The 20,753-nt window shown below is 50.2% G+C and overlaps 1 protein-coding gene across 1 annotated transcript; it reads right to left on the bottom strand.

Annotated features, from left to right (window-relative positions):
• Positions 1-893: 893 nt before the first annotated feature.
• Inka2 (inka box actin regulator 2) lies at positions 894-16,810 on the bottom strand. Its single transcript, XM_075981693.1, has 2 exons — positions 16,630-16,810; positions 894-5,362 (listed from the first exon to the last, which is right to left on the bottom strand). The coding sequence occupies exons 1-2, from the start codon at positions 16,684-16,686 to the stop codon at positions 4,520-4,522; spliced, it is 900 nt and encodes a 299-aa protein (XP_075837808.1). The 5' UTR covers positions 16,687-16,810; the 3' UTR covers positions 894-4,519.
• Positions 16,811-20,753: the final 3,943 nt, after the last annotated feature.

Below are 20,753 nucleotides of genomic sequence, written 5' to 3' on the forward strand. Positions count from 1 at the left end.
TTGAACCAGCTGCATGTAATGCAGCTTCCAAATGGGTGCCCAAACCACCCTGTCTGGCCAGAAGGCTAGAGAGGAGAAGGTGCAATATTAGGGAGAGAGAGAGTTAAAACTAAGCAGAGGTGTAGAACACTGATTCCTGCTGTCCCTGGACAGGGTGAAGTTCAGTTAGGGATCCTGCTTGAGGAGATGGAGAGGAAAAAAAACCTAGTAATTGCCAAGGTCTCCTGTGAGAGACTTGCCCCAGCTATGGGCACACTGACCTGTGGCCTGTGACCAACACAGAGGGGCTTTCAGGGAGCACTGAGGGAGAGAGGACTCCAGCTGGGGACTGGAATGTAAGAATGAGGACTTTGTCTCAGGGACAAAGATGATTCCTTGGTGATGGCTTGCATGGGTGTGCACTGGGCTTGGAGGAGGCGGATGGAAGGGATGTGCTAGGACTGATGGAGGGAAAAGGTCACGGGAAGGGCGAGGAGTAGGTCCTGTCAAATTCTGGCTTCATGGGGGAAACGATGACTCTTAGGGACAGCCCCCAGGGTGCCTAGAGAAAAGGGGTGGTGTGACCTAGCAGAGAAGGAACTCTGGCCACTAAGGAGAAACAGCTGGTCAGCAGAAATTGCCTCTCTCCATCCCTGACCTGCAACTGAGGTCCCAGAGGGGGAGGATTGGGTATATAAGACATTGGGTATGTCCCTAGGGCAGGTTCTTAGGTAGTGGGGGATCCCAAGCACCTTCCTAGCCTGGCCCAGGGTGCTATCATCCCCACTTGACAAAAAGTATGAGTGTAACATTGGGCAAAACAGCCCAGATGCACAACATCTGTAGTGGACAAAACCACATCCACACACCTCTGATCCTTGCCACAATCCCTTGATAAAATGAGAGTCACGGTGTACTTTTTTAGCGGAACACCAGGGCTCGGAGAAAGCACGTTTATTTTCAGCATTGTCCCTTGGGGTCTGTGATTAGGTAGGGAATGGGTGGCGAGTGCCATTTCTGTAGAAGTTACGTGTTGGGAACAGTGGACTCCACCCCAGTCCTTTGTGCTTTGCACCTGACAGGGGTCCTGCTTCATCCCTGCTTCACATGAGAGCAGAGGAGCCTCCTGTAGGCCAGGAATCATGCTCCGGCTCACACCATGATAGGTCTGGGTCTGGGTTCCTATCTTTTTGACTCCAGATCAGGAATTCTGAGAAACATGTGGTGCCGGCAGAAACACCTCACTGCCCTGATTGGAGAGATCACCTGAGGTGAATGGATGCTTCTCCAGAGAAGCTGCTGACAGGCGCAGCTCCCCCAAACAGGCTGCACTCTTGATTTTACCCTGCAGAGAACATTGGGGTGACTTGAGAAAGACAGGACCCTCTCCTATGGAGCCTCTAGGGAATGAGTGAGTCAAGTGTCTGTTCCTCAAGATCAATTTGGGTTAGAGATCACCCTGAGGGCAGGCTGCAGAAGTGCCTGGAGGAGAGAAGAAAGTGTTTTTCAGCTCTGTGGCCTGCAAAGAGGAAGAAAAGAGATCCGGCAGGTTCTACCAGCCATGCCTAGCAGTTGAAGGGATCTCCCGTGGGTGCTGTGGCTGGAGAATATCTACAGACTGACCACAGAGAGGCAGGCGGAGCCCTGAGAATATGCCTAGCCCAACCAGAAGCCCTCGGTACCTGCCAAGAAATTAGGCCAGATGTGGGGCAGGCCTTCATGCCGAGGAGGGTATTAAGTGAGCTTCCAGATCATCTGTGTGTCCTAATTAACCATAAAGTGAGCCCAAGAGGCAGAATTAAGCTGTTAGTTTCTCTGCCTGCGTTTTCACCATCTTCACGTACACATTGCCCTGTGCTCTGCATCATTAAGACCCGAGGCATCACTGGTCACCCTTGACTCCACTTCAGTGGAGCAGTCTCTGGCACTGCCTCAGCAGGAGCCAAGAATGCGGACAAAAAAGTCAAAATTACATGAGGTTGGGTTTCCAAAAGCTTTCGTCAGCAAAGCGTAACATAGTCATTGTATCAGCCCCTTTGAGACCCAGGCAAATTCCTCCGATACTCTTCAATAGATAATGGACAGGGCACTTGTCAATCACGGAGAGATGAGAATAATCTCATTGGACAAATGTTGTTATTCTTTAGCTGGCTGGGGAGCAGATACTGACAGTTTGCCAGGTAGCAGGAACACAAGATTGAAAGTCAATTGCAAACTGTTTCCATCCCCGCTTTGTACCGGGTGACCTTGAAGGAGTTAACTTCGCTGAGCCTCTGTTCAGGTAAAATGAACAACCATTTCCTGGGCGTGACACAAAGGAAATAAGAGAAATAACGGCAAAGGTGCCCGGCACCTGTGGATTATCCTGGAAGCCAAAATGACTTCCTAATTGTTTTGTTTGGGTCCCTTGACTCTTTTCTGGCTAGGCTCACAGTGCCCGGGCAGGAGAGGAGACTGTCGTGTTAGTGGATTTAGACGATGTTAACTACCACTAGTCCACAAAACAAATGAGTTGCATGTTGATGATGAAGAGGCGATTTGGCTTCCCATACCGTCATAGTCCATGATTTGAATGATTTCTTGAGTGTTCCACCCTACAGGAATCGGCGTAAGTTTTTTACACGTTCCTTCTTTACACACATTGCTACACCAAAGACAGCCACCATTAAATTCAGAGGAGGCAGGATGAACAAGGACATACTTGGCCAGAAAGAGTGAGCCTAGCTGATCTCCTGGCCAAGGTAGATCGGCTAATGCCCAGGGATCCAAACTGGGAGCTGCTTTCCTTTGCGAGCAGCCTGATCTGGGCAGCTTGTGTGCCATGACTCTTTGACCCGTTGATTTATCAGAAAAATAATCCCAGGTCATTCTAGGTCTGAAAGAGATGGGCGCATTGCCTGGCAAAAAGTGACAGATCAAATATAAAAATAAAAAAGCCTTTCCCCACTTTAAAAAAAAATGACCCTCTGTCATTTGACTGTGTGTAAACTTGCAGGTGACCTACCCCATAGCTGCTGTTACCTCCCCACACCCAGTTCTAGCTTGAGCTCCCCCTTCCTCCACTAAGTCCCTCGGGCCCGGCTGCAGGCAGAAGAGCTTCTCTTGTTATTTTTCTTCTCCAATTTGCTCCTAATGCTCTGGGGGCAGCAGGCGGCCTGCCTCTAATTGCAGTTGTCACACCCCATCAAGCTGAGCTGGGTCTGCGGGAGGGAAGGAGGGAGGGAGGAGCTGAGCCGCCCTCCAGGGTGGCTGGGCTTGAACAGGGACCTACTTTGTTCTCTCTTGGCCAAGGCGGGAGGGCCAACATGGCGCCTCTATGGACCAAGGTGGCCCCAGGCTTGCTTTCTGGCTCACTACACAGTGTGCCTGGCGTCAACGCCACCCTGAGGGTACCCCGTTGATTTCCAGGGTGATGAGGGTAGATGAGGTCAAGATTCGTTCTATTCTCTGGGTGTCTGTGAGATGTGAACTAGAAATTTTTTTTAACATGAGTGTTGTTTCTGGGCTCACCCCAACCATCTACTCACTGCCCTGCAAGAGCATTAAGGCCGGCAACAGGGATCAGGATGGGGACTCCCTGCTGGGCCAGGCGGTGTGTGACTCCAGAGTCCAGCAATAACCCTGAGGTTGTGCTGACCTTTTTGGCCCCCTACCAGCCGTGAGTGTGTTCTTGGACACCTCCGGACACTGCTGCTTCATCTGGGAAGTGGGCGTGTCCACTTGGATTCATGGGACAGCACCTGGGTGAAGGCACACCGCTCCCCATCTGCACTTTAGAGATGCAAGAGCATCTCAGGCTTCCTCACCACACACACACACACACACACACACACACACACACACACACACATACACACATACACACACACACCACACATACACACACACAAACACACACACATACACATACACACACACATACACACATACACACACACACACACACATACACACACACACACACACCCCACACATGTCCTTTGTCTTTTGCCCCAGCACCCAGCACCCAGCTATGGGTTGAAATCTTGGTACTAAGAAGGAAGGACTGTGTGTGGGGCTTTCCCTCTCTCTAGTGCTCCAGTAGCAGTGCCTTGTCAAGGAAGAAGATGGTCAAAATGGTTGGGGACTTCCGAGACAAGTCTTTTCTTGGGAATTCCTCTGGGAAACCAGAGGGCTCAAAGGACTTTTTCCGCATAGACCGTTCAACTGAGGTCTTGGGAAGGCAATAGAGGAATGCACGCTTGGCTTGGACTCCTCCCCTGCCTCTCCCAACTTCTGCCACATCCAGCCTCAAAAGAATAACACACACACACACACACACACACACACACACACACACACACACACACACCTTACCTCAGCCTGCCCAGTGACAGCCTCTCCTCACTGTTCTGGTGAGGCCTGACTAAGAACTCTGCTTTCCTTTCTTTCTGAGAATGGGAACTTGCATCTGGCCTGAAGACCATGCCATCTGCCCTCCCTCTTCCCCCAGGGCCCAGTTATGAGACCGCCTTTTAGGTTCAGCCAGCGTCTCTCGAATTCAGACCCAGACAGCTGTGTTAATGTCAAAGCCCCCACGGGAGGGCTCTAAGGCCTTGGGGCTGCTTGTGGCAGGGGTTTCAATGTGTCTGGACTCTCCCGTGCTTGAGAATGGGAACCGCCCGGAACCCTTGGAAAGGCTCCTCTTCTTGACTTTCTGCGAGCGCCCTGCTCGTGCTTCTGAGACCATGGGTGTCATCCAGCCTGGCTTCTCCTTGAGCAGCCTGTCTCTGTCAGGCCGCACGCTGCGCAAGAACTTCCTAAAAATGTTAGCTGTGAGGGCAAACTTGCGACCCAGTTCCCGGGACTGGCTTTTTTCTCCTTTGGGCTCACTGGGGTCCCCAGTTTCACTCTTCTCCCCGCCCTTTTCCAGTTCTGGTAAGTCTAGCCAGTTGCCCACCAGGTCTGCAAAAACATTGTCCCCTAATACCAGAGGCTGCCGATTTCTGCCCCGCGACATCAACGTAGAGGTCCAGTCATCTGGTTCCACCCACTCCAGCCCCCGCTGAGTACCGCTTTCGTGCTCAGGCAGCTGTGTCTTGGGAAGGACCGCAAGATCCTCCTCACAGACAGTCCTTTGGCGTGGAAACTTGGGGCTGCTGTCAAAAGAAGGCTGGCTGGAGGAAGGACAGGCCACAGATCTGGCAGGACTTTCCCTACCCTGCCAGCGAGGGCACTCGGGCTGTTTCTGTGAGCTCTCGGAGCAGCTGAAGGCCGGCGCGCCTCCAGATATCTCCAGCTGTTCCAATGCTGTCTGCACCTGGAGGAGCTTCAGTTCTTGGAGCGCGCCCATCATGCAGTTCATCTGATCCTGTAAGCCATCCCCCACCTCTTTCATGGACATCTACATAAAGAGAAAACATAGGGCCAGTGAACGCTAGGGCTTCAGAGAGGGTTACCCCTCAGCCTTGAGCCTCAACCTGCTGTAGGGCAGACCTGTGTCGTGAGAGCAGGCATCTGAACACTGCTACTCCTGGTTAAGAGAAACAGCATTAGCCGTCAGTGAATTAACCAAGACAGGCACTGTCCTAAAAACTGCTCCGATGTTCTGCCACTTGCTAAATCCACATTACGCTGAAATTATCATTAAGTTGAAAATGCATTCAATGCACTTAGACCATCAAACATCACAGCTTGGTCTACGTCAAAGTGCTCAGAACCTATACTATCCTACAGATGGAAAACCTATCCAATACAAATCCTAATTAATACATGATAATGAAGTATTGACTTCATTACTGCTCTGAACACACACACACACACACACACACAGAGAGAGAGAGAGAGAGAGAGAGAGAGAGAACATCCGCCCATGGTAGCCCAGACTTGTATTCCCAGCACTAGCTTTGAATTACAGCAAGTAGGAGTTGAAGCAGAAATACTGTGAGATTAAAGATAGCCTGGGATATATAGTAAATTCCAGACAAAACTGAGCTATAGAGTGAGACTCTGTCTCAATCAATCAATCAACCAATCAATCAATCAAAAAAACAAACAGAATTTGTAGACTGGCATTTTATGTGTTTGGTTGGTTAGTTGCCTGCTGTGTGTGTGTGTGTGTGTGTGTGCATATACATAAAGATGCATATGAGTATGTATATATCAGCTTATATTAATAAATTACTCTATGTAATCCTTCCACCTGCTCTTTGAGATTGTGACTATTGCTTCCATCTGACAGATAAGATAACTAAGTCCCATATGTGACTGGATAGTAAAGGATGGAGCCGAGTTTAGTCTGGGGGTTTACAAAGTGGTAGTAGTGAGGCAGGAGAGATGGCTCAGAGCTTAAGGGCACTTACTGCTCTTCCAGAGGACCCAGGTTCAATTCCCAACACCCACGTGGCAGCCCACAACCATAGGAAACTCCACTTTAAGGGGGCTCTGACGCCCTCTTCTGGCTTCCTCAGGCGCTACACACATATAAGGTATAGCCGAAACATTCAGGCAAAATACCCATGCACATCAAATAATAATTCTTTTAAAAATTATAATAACCACTCTTGTCCTATGTTGTTGTTTCTTGGTGGATAATGGTGGCAATAAGCATCTAAGAACATTTACTATGTACTGGGAATCATGCTACATACAGTAGGTATCTCATCTCATTTAATTTCTATAAACTCTGGAGGGCTGCTCTTCTCACTTCAGCAAATGAGCAAGCTGGGGCAGGAGGGAAGCAAGGGACCAAAGGCCATGCAGCTCTTAGAGCCAGGACTCAAGTTAGCAACTATTGCCTGCAGATGGCTGGGCAACCAGGCCAGACTTAAAGGCTACTCTGTCCTCTATAGAGCAGTAGGAAAGGGTAAGGGGAATAAGAGAGAAAGCGTAAGCCTGGGGGCTTCTTCTGACTGTTCTTCACATATGACTGGTCGGGAGAGAGATGCCAGAGAACTCCTTTGTGCCAGAAGCCCCTGGCCAGCCCTGCCCCGCCCCCCTCCCCAAGCACCTGTTCCCTCATGCTGGGATCTAACATTCTTCCTGCCTTCTCCGCCTTGCTGGCTCTGTCCTAGCCATGCCAGAAGCAGGGATTCTGGGACCAGTTCCCCCAGCCCCATGTCCTAGGTACCATCTGGAAGGGGCTGAGGGGCTAACTGACTTGGGTAAGGGCCCTACTTGGAGCCTGGGGAGGAAAGACTGCCCTGATAACATTCACAAAGTTCCTAGCCCCTGTGCCCAAGCTGCCTTGGGCCTGCCAGCTCCCTCCCCACATCCTGATCAAGTTACTCACAGCGAGCCTCTGTTCGGGAACCATCTGTTTTTAAGCACCCCCCCCCCAGAGACCCATGGGATCATCTTACCTCCTGGGCTTGTCTTAATGCCCAGAGCTAAGGCCAAGGAGTGGGGGCGGGGAACTAAAATCGTGGGGGACACAGAGGCACTGGAGAGTGGGCTGTCAACTATCCCTCTGTGGCTTCTGGGTCAACCTCCTGCCATCCCTAGCCTGGTGGGGAGAGATCTGCCCAAGCTCCCTTGAACCAGCAGCAATAAAGGTCAGTAGAGGACTGTCAGCCCCTGAGGGCCAGGAGGCCTTTGCTGGGCTGCAGAGATTGCCTTTGCTTTAATGCACTTTCCTGAGACAGGGCAAGAAACGGCACAGCCCAACAGCCCTGGGATTGGCTGGGGCACATATGTGCCATTTGAGTGGCAGGAGTGGTGGTGCAGTGGCGGCAGGAGACACATGCAGTAGCTGGCCCTGTCCTTGGTGGCCCTTGTCCTGACCCCTTCCTTTCAGAGATGCTCAGCTGCTATTGGTATAGCTCTGAATGGAACTGGAGATTCTGGGACGCAAACGCACTCAGCCCCTTCCTGACAAATTGCCTTACCCTCCAATTGCCCTCTTCGCCCCCACTCTCTGATCTACTCCCGTCACCTGGAACATCTATTCAGTCACTCTGTTCCCATCTAAGTCCCGCACTTGCCTCCAGGGCACCAGACCCATGAGTACCCGGCCACTCCTCTAGATGCCCATCTCCATCCCATTACCGCACTCAGAGGCTTTCTATTGCCAAAACTCAATTATGAGTCTCCAAACTATAGTGACCTCTAATCAAGACCCGTGGTGGAGCCGGTTGTGGTACACGCCTTTAATCCCAGCATCCGGAAGGTAGAGACAGGGGTGTTCTCTGTGAGTTCAAGGCCAGCCTGGTCTACAAGAGCTAGTTCCAGGACAGGCTCCAAAGCTACAAAGAAACCCTGTCTTGAAAAACAAAACAAAACAAAAACAAAAACAAACAAACAAAAGACCCGTGATGAATCCGCATCCCATAGATGTTCCCACTATGTTCCTGTTAGGGCTTCCTCTCAGATCCTTGAGGTATGTATCCCCAAAGTCCTACTTCTGTACCGGGCCCATGTCTTCCATGGTTTAAATGCTCAGTTGCTCGTGAAATATTTATGGAGTATCTACTGAGTAAAAGTAGAGCCTGAGACCTGCACGACACTTTACCCCAGAACCTACCTGCTACTTCGCATGACACTCATAAACCATGGATGGAAACTACTGGCTCCCCTCCCCATATCATCCCTCTGAACTGTTTGCTACCTGAAGTCTCTTGCTAGGCAGGGAGAGAGAGAGAGCCAGGGCCATTTCTTTCTCGAGGTTTTGATTTACCAAGCAACAAGGAGTCTAAGCTGGCAGGCTTTCTTCCAGAAGGAGGAATACAGTCAGGCCAGAGGTAGTGGGAGGAATGAAATGACCCCATTCAGTCTTCCAGTGTGGAAAAATCCATAAGAAATAATGCTGACATTTTGTAGGTTTCCAGCGCGATTGAATGTGGGTGGGAATGTATAAATTCAGGGTTGTCTGTAAGACAGAGGCTCTTTTTTTAAAGAAGACAAGAACTGAAATTGTGTCCTTATTGAAAATATTCTGTATTAGTTCAGAACTTGGGGTCTAGAAACTAAAGGAACAGGTTTCAAATCCCAGGTCTGCCATTAGTAGCTGTATTTTAAATTTTCTTTGAGGTCTTGTTGTGTTTATTGATTTGTTCTGTTTTCTTGGACAGAGTCTTGCTATGCAGCCCATCCCTGCTTCAAACTCAAAATTCTCCTCTCTTAGCTCCCAAGTATTGACATTCTAGGAATGAGTTATCACACCCAGCTCAATTAATTTTCCCTCCACTGGAGGTGATCTTGAAAATCCTATTCTTTGGCTCCCAAGTGCTGGGACTATAGGTTTGTCTTCCATTCCCAGTTGTATGCAGTACTGGGAATCAAATCCAGGGTTTCATCATAGGCAGGAACTCTAACAACCGAAGTTCATTGTCAGCTCTACAGCTCCATTCTTCAGAACAGGAGTAAGAGTCCCTGCTTCAACACCACTCACTGTGCAGATTTGATGAGGTAATGGTTTTGTCTACAGGGAGGAAAGAAAGCACCAAGTGCAAGCTGGCTGTTAAGACTTCCAATGTTTTTTCAAAATATTTCTTCCTTGGTGAATCTTCACACGTCATGGCAGGATCCCATGCATCATGTATGGTCTGACCTAGGAGAGCTCCTCTTTTGTCCAGCTGCTTATTCTCCAACCCAACCTTACTCAGGCAGAGGAAGGGAGGAAGGGGAATCCCCGGCTTCCTCCCGACCCCTCACACTGACTTCCAGGAGCCCCGTCCTCCCGAAGCGAAGGCAGTTGTGAGAGGAATGAGAACAGAAGGAAGCTATGGGAAGCTGGGAGGGCCAGGGGCAGTGGAAACAGGAGCATCCTCCGAGCCACAACTGTGAGGGGAGCCAAAAGGACAGCCTTTCCCACCAACCCCAAGGGGATGATGTCATCCATGAAGAAAGAGCCAGAGATTGCACTGCTCTCTTTACTCAGAGCGTGGGACCATCTGGGATCCCAGGGCTTCTCTTGTCTTAGGACCAAAGTGGGAGGAAGGGGAGCAGTGTGCAGTGAAAGCAAAGGAGTGGGGTTAGCTTAGACAGCCAGAGATAAATAACTCTGAGTACCAGACTTCATGCTGGAGAATCTTAGTATTTCAGAGCCATTCCTCCTGCAAGGATCAAGTCTTGCCCCCCTTGATCTTGGGGTCAACTGGAGACATACTATCAAGATCTGATCGATTCTCATCTGAGTAGAAATGACCCAACCTCACCCCCAGCTATATACCATCAAACACAAAGTCCTGAAGCGTACCCCAGTGAAACGGTTTTGACAAAGGCTCGAAAGGTCTCCTCACCCCATCTTTGGCTTCTTGTCATCCCCACTCCATGACTTACCTCCAGCCTTGCCTAGGATTCAGACTTTTATCTTATACATTTTCTGCATATCAGATTTTAGTCTTTCTAGCTGCCATCTACTCTGGCCTTCCTGGTGTGGTCAAGAGTCCCACTCTAGAGTTTGGGGACCCTAATGGGGTCCTAACTGATAAACTTGGCACTTGTCACTAGGCAGATTCACCCATTTCTTTAGGTTGTGAACTTGTGCAATGTCAACCCTTCTGTGTGAGGTGTACACTTTTTTTTTCATTACTGAGCCCCACTATTGTTCTGGGTGGCTGGCTGACGGGGGAAGAGACCCCACTTGATAGAACAGGAAGCTAGAGATCCCCCCCAGATCCTCTTTTCTAGAGCCACTGTTTCTCAAACATCCTTTTCCAGGCCTTCACTCTCTTCACTGTATCTTCATATGATTTACATTCCTATTTATTATTTATTCTAACTTATGTGTTTATAAAGGAATTTACATGAAAAGTATAGCACAAGCCATCAACAGATGGGAGCTGTAAGTATGTAGGCACCATGATTCCTGTTCAAAGGCTGTTTGGTGGGAGAACTGGGAGCCCAAGGCGGCCCCCTTCCTCTAGGCCCGTGGGCCTCCTCGCCATCATGGACTACTTAGCTTCCTGGAGTGCTATGAGCAGCCAGGCCAGCCAATAGGAGGTGAAAGAAAGAGCTCCCATCAGAAGAGGAGGAAGAGCGGGAAACCATGACCTGAGGTCCTCCAACCCCAGTCCTGTTCCTTCTCACTAAGGGTTCCTAAGAGAAAGCCATTGGGCCACAGGTTCCACCATCTTGAGTCACGGAGCACGAAGGAGTTTGGGGTCTGCAGTCTATGGACAGACCCTCCCATCAGCACTGGCTGGGCGTTTGGGGTGGGGGTGGAGAGGAGGCCGAAGGAGATGCCAACATCCTCGGCTCCCTTCCCAAGTCCTGCCTTGGGCCCCTGACTGATCCTGCAGCTGCGCCCTCCTTCCGTCCATCTCACGCCCTCTCGGAGCTCAGCCGGAATCCTTTGACACAGGCTCGGCTTTGCCCATGGACTTGGCAGTGTGCCCTGCCTCTCTTCCCCACCCCATTACTCACAGAATCCCTACACAGTTCCTTTCAACCCCTGGGGAAGCTAGAAGAAGGCTCTGGGCCGGAAATGGGAAAAGCCCCACTTTGCCAAGCCACCCATTCTCCAGCTCAGTGAATAGGGACCTTCTTGACTCTTGGCTAGAACTTTCAACAGGAAGGTAACACCGAAACTCTGCCAAGAGCTGCCGGAGGGAGGAGGGTAAAGAGACGAGGAAGTGAAGGGTGAGAAATGATGAGCCCACTTTCCCAAGTGAACCACTTCTCGGGGTCACATGGTCAGCCGAGAGGCAGATGGGGAGAGAGGCCAACTTTTTCCTGCTCTGGAAGGCTGGTCTCTCAGCCTCAGTCAGCCCTCTTCTCTCTCCCAGCTTTAGCCCCTCTCACCTGCAGTCACCAAGGGACCTGAAGAAGTTCCCTGCTTCTCTCCTTCCTGGTTCACAGCACCGTGTTCTCTTGCCCACCCTTTTCTAATTCATGTTCCTTCCTCATTTGCTCCCTCCCCTCTCATATGACGTCCTAGGTCTCAGGAAATACTCCTGACCATGCTCCTTTCCAGTGCACAGAGGAAAACGCCAGTCCTTAACAAGACACTCAAGGCCTCTATTTTAGTTTGTCACCACTATTTCCCTGTGTATAGCCTATGGTCCAGTCTATGGTCTTCAAACATCCACACGACTTCGGCGTCTGCGTCATCTGCCGATGTTTCATTATGTCCTGGAATCCTGCTTGCCCCTGTGTGTATCCCTATCACTTGCTCAAGGCCCTACATATGTCTCTCCACAATAGGACGTTTGCATCTCATGTTGCTTCTCCTTACTGAGAGCACTGAACACATGCCCGTATAGAACATATAATCCCCATTTCTACACATCCTTGTACATCCCACTGAGCAGGCAGCAGCAGCGGCTCTGTAGTCGTCTGTCTAGGTCTGAATCCAACCCTCACTGCTTATCATCTCTATGACCTTGGCCCAGGACCTAACCTTCTCGGGTCTCTGTTTTCTTGTTTTAGAAATGAAAATAAATCTGGGTAGAGTGGCTCACACCTGCGATTCAGCCAGGCTAGGTAAGTTTAGGTGGTGAGACCCTGTCTAAAAATAGTCTGCATGTACTTGCACATGCACATACCCCCACACACACATATACAGAGAGAGAGAGAGAGAGAGAGAGAGAGAGAGAGAGAGAGAGAGAGAGAGAGAGAGAGAGAATGAGAGTGAAAGAGAAGACAATAGTAAAATTACAACGTACTAGGCTGCTTTAACAGTTGGACAGTGCCATGCATTTCGCTATATCAGTACCGAAAATTGAACATAGGATGCCCCATGTGCTAGGCAAGTGTTTTATACTGAGTCATGATACCAACCCTGGCATTTTAACATCAATATATGTTATCTTTTTCTATTAAACTATAATTATACCTTCCCTGAAGACAAAATCTGGATCTCTTTTGATTTGTATCCACAGTACTGGTGTCTCGTTGGTGCCTTGAACCAGTTTGAACTCAGCAAACCTGTCTGACCCTTCAGACGAGGCTGACATCCAGTTTATCCCAGACTGGGTCTGGTGGCACGTCCTGTCCTTGGAAGGCTAAGAGCAGGACACACTCAAGTCCAGGGCCAGATTTTCCTTATATTGTCACTTAATCTTCACAGTCGCTATATGAAGTAGGATTTGGGGGGAAGGGGAGAAGGAGGTATTTTTAACAACCCATTCTAATGATGGGAAAAGCAACTAGTGTGCCAGAGCCAGACAGGGCCAAGTTTTGAGTTCAAGTTGACCTGACCCTGAATCATGTGTCCCAGCTGATCCCAGACCAGCTGACCCAGAAGCTTTCTGTCTTCCCCTGGGGAGAAAAAAGGGGGTGGGCTTTACACACAGAGAACGAGATGTTTCTGCAGAAGCTTTTCTTTGTTCTAAAGAAATTTGCTGTTTTGCTCAAGACTCGAGAGCTCCAATGGTAACTTTCCCACGCCCTTCCTTCTCTTTAGTTTGTCTTTAGGCCTTATTCCTTAGTCCTGTGCTAGGACATCCAGAACTTAGAGCCACTAGTGACTACGGAGCTGCCTTCTGGGAATGAATGCAAGCTCCCTGAATGGACTTTCTCCAGTCTCTGAAAGAGAAGCCCCTTGGTTGCTTCCCCATGGCTGAACTAGGACTAGCCAGTGTCTTCCCAACACATCTCCATCCTCCAGGAAGCCTCCCCAGTCTGGCTGGACTTTCAGGAGCTCTGATCACTCAAATTTTATGCATTTGGTTTGTTCAGAATTGATCTGAACTCACAAGAAAGTGTGCTGGGAGCGTCCTCTGTCTGCTCTCCTTGTGTGTCTGTGTCTGCACACTCATTGGAACCCCACAAGAGAGCTGTGTGTAAAGAACAGCTGGTCTCAAGGCCTATGTTCAGGCAGGCCCCGCTTTGGCAGCTGGAGGGGAAGGAAAGTGCTGGACATTGTAGCCCCCCCCCATTAAGAAGTGTGTCAGCTGTTGCTACTTTTTCAGCCACGTTTCATTCCTGAAACTTGACCCTCCTCCCCTTCCAGGCAGGGAGAAAGGGCCAATACTCTAGCTATCAACTTAATTGCGCCAGGGTCTCTGAACTCTCTGCCTCCTGAATTTTTACAATGCAAGTTTTTTCGCTTCAGGAAATTTGAAGCTTTGGCTATGCTGTATTTCAGGAACAACTTTCCTTGGCTGTGTTTTCGGTGCCAAGGAAGGAACTGGATAAAAATGGGGAACACAGAACACCCTGGACAAAGACAATTTCACAACCTGCTAAGGTTGCCTTCTGCAACAGCCGTATCCCTCCAGTGTCTACAGGATGTTCCTGAAGGGAATTTAACAAAACAAGCAAATGTAGATCTTAATCTGAATTACATGAGGCATTCCTGGGCCAGAACCTGGAAATATACAATCCTTTTGGATAGGACAGGGGATCCCACCTGGAGTGAAACAGCCACAGGGCAAAAGCCCCCACTCACAATATAAACTGCCTGTAGGTGATGCTTACTCCAATACAGCCCTAGGGTTTAAAGGAGCCCAAAGTTCCATATCCCCAACATAGCCATGGAATTCAATCCCTACAGTCCCTGGGGGAAGACAGCTCAGGGTGGGCCCAGGCTAGCACTTTGCTTTCCTCTTTGCTCCAATTGCTCAGTACCCAGGCACAGAGATTCTGACTTGCTACTTAAACCCTGAGGGGAGGTGTCTGGGAGGGAATGGGACTCCAAAAGCTCTGCCTATCGCTCGCTCGCTAGGACTCTTCTTCAGTAAGCTGGCACTAAGGAGGGAGCAGAGTACCATGGGGATGGAGAACTCCCCCATCTGAGTGTCATTCTGGGCCCAGGGCCAGGCAGTTGGCTTCCTCTCCAAGACAGTCAAAGGCTGGAGATGCTCAGACAAAAGGCCAAATGAAAACCGATGGGGAACAGGGTGACTTTAGCCTTTCTCTTTCCTTCTCCCAGGCACAGGGGCTCAAGGCCTTGGTGGAGGGTTTGCAGATCAAAATCTGGGAGCTCAGCTCAGTGCAGATTTCTTCCTTCCTTCCTCATCCTTGCTTCCTTCCTTTCTTTTTTAAATTCTTTTGACATCCACAGACTGTCTTCCTCCCCTCACCACCTCCCACCTAGAGTGATGTAAAAAAAAAATGCAAATCAGTGAAGATTTAGAAAATTCATTCCCATGCCAGGAACACCCACAAACCCTCTCTATAGATGCTCATGTAGGTGGCGTGGTCCCAGGTTCCTGGCACAAAGAGGATGCTATTAGATTCTTTTCTCAACACGGGCTTTGATCCTCAGCCATTGTCTGTAATGATCTTGGTCTTTCTTTCTGGTACTGGCCACATGAAGTGGGAGCATGAACACAGGATATTTATGGGCCAGGGCCACCATCCTGAACTAGCGTGACCAGCATGTGAAAAAGGATAAGATACATGGTACAGGTTTCGAAGAGCATCACTGGACACTTTGGCTCTCTCACCAAAGAAATATTTCCGGGGAGGCAGTGATTTTTCTCATCTGAGGGTCATCACAGAAAGGGTTCCGGAGGAAGAACTAAGGGAGTGAACAGCAACCTGAGAAAACAGACACATGGACTGGGACAGACAGGACTGACTAGTGTCAGGGCATCTTGGTCAGGGAGCATCAATAGGAACACCTGCTACTTGAGCCCCTTTCCTCCACCCTTCTACCACCAAAGCCTGCCCCTAACACACTGCCAGGCAGGCAGAGTGGGACCTCTACAGACACAAATGGGAAGGGTCTTCTAGGATCCTAAGAGGCCTGAGCTCTCTGGATTCAAGTCTGCTGTTGGATACCTAGTGACCTGGCTCTGAAACGAAGTAAGAAGAGGGTAGCAAAATGAGACAGAGGAGCCCACAGCTGTGAGAGACAAAATGAAAGAGACCTGGAGAGCTGGAGTGAGAGGAGGGAGCAAAGAGAGTCTAGATGAAGAAGGGAAGTCCAGAGATGAGATACGATGCCTGAATCCCGGTGGTAAAGGAACACTAAAGGTGAGGGTGGGAGCGTGAGGGAAGGCGCGCGCGTGCATGAAATCCTACTCAACCTGACCTCCTCAACACAGCCTTAGCAGTCATTTCTCCCTCTTCGGTGATTCACTCCCCCTCCCCTGGGTAGCATACTCACACTCTCAGTACCCCGGGGCCCCGCACACTCCCCAAGCCCAGACCTGACATCTGGCCGGGCTTCCACAACTCCCGCTTGCGATCTGCCAGGCAGCGCCCCTCCTCCCCCGTCATTACAGCTGCCACCCCCCTCCCTGCTGGCAGACAAGCCCGGGCAGACAGCCGGCCAAGCCTGCCCCCGCAGCCGCGCCAGCTCTGCCAAGCCCAGGAGAGCTGGGGGCCCCGGGCGGTGCCAGCTCCCCACGAGCGAGCGAGCAGTCCAGCCTGACCTCCTGCCCAGGACAGTGATCTGTCCGCGCGCTGCAAGAGTCCAGCACCCGAGCACCAGAACCCCGCTGCATGCCTGTCGCTCCTGCAACTCTGGGCACTTGAGCCTTACTCCATATGTGTGCCGGTCCTCTCTGGGTGTGCCCCTCTTTTCTTCTTCGGTTGTTCTGTCATATTTCAGCCTGGCTAGCTGCCCTCACTCCCTGTTACTTGTTCATATCTCATCAGAAATCTTTGCCAAAGTTTCTTGCCTCTGAGCGACGGCCTTATAGCATCTACCTACCAGTTGGCATCTCCTCTCCTCTCCTCTCCGCGCCTCTCTGGTGCATGGAGCTTGGGGCCGAGGCCAGGTACCTAGGTCTGGGTGGAGCAGCCCTCCCTGTCCCCTAGCTCCTGCTCGGTTCTTACCAGCTCCTGTTTGAGGCGACGCAGATAGCAATCCATGTCCCTGCTCCCCTTCCTCATTCGCCCATTTGCTGGGCTCGGGCTCAAGAGAAAGTAGAGTTCTCAGTGCGCTCCTCGTCCCTGGCCGCGCAGAGCGAAGCCTCTGCTCCAGCGTGGGGACTTAGAGCGACGTCCCCAGCCGCTGCCGCTCGCGGTCCGGGTTGGGGGTGGAGGAAAAGTGCAGCAGCCAATGAGAAATCAGAAGGGGTGTCTTCGACCAATGAGAAGAGCTGCCTGAGGGGCGCGGGCTGGGCGACCTGAGTAGGTCTGTCGCGGGCCTTGCCGTGGCCAGCAGCAACTACTGGGGACCCAAGGAGGTTGGGTTCTGGGCTCTGTCAGGAGGTGGAACCTCAGACTGTCAACGCCCCCCAGTGAAGTCTTAATCTATTAGAAAGGAAGAACGGAGTTTTAGGGGTGAGAACTCGGTATCTGGCTCGGGGAGAAGGGTCCCAGTGTTTAATCTTAATTGAACTCGGTTTCTAGAAGAAACAGTTCCCCTTTGCTGCCCCTCTGAAGTCCCTCAGAAGCCTTTTCTTTCTCAAGAGAGCCTTGGAAGCGCCGTGCCACTTCATCTCCTCCCCACTCTCTTCGCCGGGGGAAGGAAGGGGCTTTCGCTAGGTGTCAGCTCATGTGGGAGTCTGCTGTGCCCACCGCAAAGTGGTAGTCCTGGAGATACTGAATAAGAGAGACAAAGTCTCAGCCTTCCAGAACTTTTATCGTGGGGAGAGAAGAAAGTATGAAACAAATAAATGCAAGGGTCGTCATTTCAGAAAGTGAGTGTTAATGGAAAGATAAAAATATGTGGCGATGGGGCCTGCTTGAACCTGCTGACCTTCTTGAACTAGAGGAGGGGAGGACTTAAAATGCTCTGATTGTAGTCGACAGGAATCTCCCCAAGATGCACCAACTCCTACTGAACCCAAGCGGTGGAGTTGGGGCACAGCAGACAAGATGCTTCTGCGGGCTAGCCCAACTCGGGACTCCCTAAGCAGGCCTCCGGGCCGCTTGCCCAACTTGAGTTGCTCTTGGTGAGCAAAAGCCAACAGTGGTGTGGCAGAGGCCGAGAGTAATTAGGGCAATTAGCTATGCGTTGTTACAAGATAATTAATAGGGGAAAGTTTGCTCCTGGCAAGATTTTGGTGGTCTGCATAGGACAGAACCAAAAGGACGCAAGAGAAGGTGCCAAGGGAGAAGGCAGACACTGCTGGCGTTCCTTAGGGGTCAGTCAAGATCACATCTGCAGAAAGTTGAGGGGTAGGTGCAGAACCCGGTGACTGTGACCTCACTCCCGGCCTCCCTTCGAACTCCTCTTCAGAGTGACATATCACTCAGAAGATTAGACAGAATGGTGCTGAAAAATCTATTCAAGAGTTTCCTGTGCCAGGGGGAACCTAAAATGGGATTCCCATCTCTGTCTTGATGGGTCCATGAGTCTGCCCCCGTGGGTCAGAAAGGAACGTTCTGGTATACATTTTCTCCTCCACCCCGACCATCCTGGGAGTGAAGGCAGGTTTCCCACTCCAAAGGCCTCTTTTTTTTTTTTTTTTGCCAGCTTAGACCTCCAGCCTGCAGAACAGCAGCCTGTTGTAAGGAGCTCCGTAAACATTTGCAGATCTGTGGTTTTCTCCTTCCCTGAAGCCTGGGCATGAACCTCCCTCAGAATTTAGGATACTGGCTGTGCTTGAAATGCCAGGAGAAGCCGTCTGGTCTCTTGACAAGGACCTAGTCCTCTTGGGGCTACAGTATTGGCAACACGTGCTTTCCTTTTACTGGGTACCCATTTCTCCTGCTTATCACCTGCTTAACACCTCTGTGAGTCTAACATGCCACACTCCTTACAAACTTCTCTTCCTTTTTAAAGATTTGTTATTATTTATGTGGGTCTCGCATGCGTGTTGGTGTCCCCAGAAGCCAACAGAAGGCACAGATCCCCCACCCCGAAGTTGGTGTTTACAGGTGACTGTGATCCACCCTCTCTCAGGGCTAGAAATAGAACCTTGGACTTCTAGAGGAGCAGCAAACACTCTTAATCCCTGAGTCATCTCTCCAGCTCCACAAAACTCCCTTCTATGGCCACCTGTGAAGTAGCCAAGACATAAGAGTGATTACCCCATTGTGCAGACGGAGAATACACTGTTAGCAAGGTCTGCACGCACTCCATCCACTCTGCAGATGGAGATGGCAGGAAGACAACTGATAACCATACTCCGTACAGATAGCACACGAGGACTTCAGATGAATCAGAGATGCATGGGTTGCTCCATGGCTCCTGGGGACTTTGGAACACAAGTACAATCAAACTCTGAAGCCCTTCCATGATGTTGGGCCATTGCAAAACTGAGGTTCGTGTTATTCAAGAATATGGGCGTGCCCCCTCTCTCCTCTTCTCTCTTTCTCTCCGTCGTTTCTTCTTCCCTTGTTTCTGAGAAACTAGCTCTTCTTGGTGGCAGAGCAGGAAGCCGTAGCAGGGAAATGAACTGATTTTCTATTTCTTCCCTTTTTAAGGGTCTAAGAGATAGAGGATAAAGCCTGTTGCCATGGTTATATAAACATGGGTAAATATCCCTGGCCTGAGGACGGGGGCTGGGGGACATGATTCAGTTTTGCTGAAGAGGAATCAGATGGTTCAGCCTACACCCTCCCACCTCCTGAAACTCAGTCTAGAGGGAAAATGTGGCTCTCTTAAATAAAAAGGGATCAGAGGTTTTGAGCCCGGCTGTCGGCATCCTTCTTAAAGACATCTAGAGCTGAAATGGAATTCTCGGGAAGCATGTGAGCATTTGCTAGTGGGGATAAGTGGTCTGTAGATTTCCTGAAGGTGGGGGTGCACCTCCTGGAACTGGATCCAAACATGTCAATCACTTGGGATTTGCACTCAGATTAGTGAGGGAGGGTAACCCTCTTGCTCCCACTGCCAGAGCCTGAAGGTCCTGGCACCTATAGATGAGCTTCAAGGGAGAGGTAGAGCCAGCTGTGCCCCAACAGAGCTCATCCTGCACTAAACAATGGAAATCCTGCCATTCTCCTGGCTTCAGATCCTGTGGCCCCACCTGAAAGGTTCCCACCCATCAAGTCCTGGCTTAGCTATGGAGGAGGTGGTTCCCAACTTCTCATTTCCACCGGCGACAGAAGAGCTGGGAGATACATGGCCACACATGTTCTAGAAACTTCAGCATAATAGCGTCCTCCCAAAGGGTGGAGCTGTGTTCCTGTTGCCCTCATTCCTCACCTCCTGTGGCTGCAGAGACCATTAGTCCCCTCCCCCCCCTATAGGCCTCTGGAGCATCAACAGGAAAGGCTGACCTTAGAGATAAACATGTGTTGTTGGAATGTGTTCAGATACCACTCCAAAACGACTACCCGGTGTCTGTTTGAACACACTGGGGAGGGGTAGGCTAGACAGAGACTTCACTCTTCTTGGAAGAGGTTAACTCCTGGCTAGCATGGCATCTTCCTCTGTTGACTGGAGATGAAGGGCTGGCCTCTTGTTGCCAGGAAGGTCAAAGGGAGTGAAGCATCTTCTACAGTGGGGAAGCCTCTTGGATCTAGAATAAAACATCACTCTGAGTTTGAATAAAAGGGGCTTTATGGCTTGGTAGAAGATTCAAAGGCACTGGACATAAAGCTCCATGAGAAAACTTTAAAGATTTGGTTTATTGTGTTTATTATTTGAGTGTGTCTGTGTGTGAGTATGTGCCTGAGGAATTCAGAGTCTTCAGATCTCCCAAAGCTAAGGTTACAGGGGCTCAGAAGTTTGACATGAAGAAGAACAGCCATCACTCTTAACTGCTGAGCCATCTCTCCAGTCCCAGTGCTCTGTAAGTTGAATAGTGTTCTCCTTGTTTGCCATTATTTACTTATGTAATGGAAGACTGAGTTCATTTATCTTCGTATTTTGAACGTAGAAAGGCATGAGGGTGGGAGCATGGGGCAGCTAGTCACACTGCATACCAGTCAGGAAGCAGAGGACAGTAATCCGTTCTCTCCAGTGACGGGCAGAAAGTCGTACCCTGCACCTACAGCTACACAGAAGAAATAAGGGGTGTGCCCTAAAGTAGCACTTCACTAAAATGGTGAGACCCACTCAA

The sequence above is a fragment of the Microtus pennsylvanicus genome, chromosome 7, assembly GCF_037038515.1.
Source record: "Microtus pennsylvanicus isolate mMicPen1 chromosome 7, mMicPen1.hap1, whole genome shotgun sequence".
NCBI classification, from domain to species: Eukaryota; Metazoa; Chordata; class Mammalia; order Rodentia; family Cricetidae; genus Microtus; species Microtus pennsylvanicus.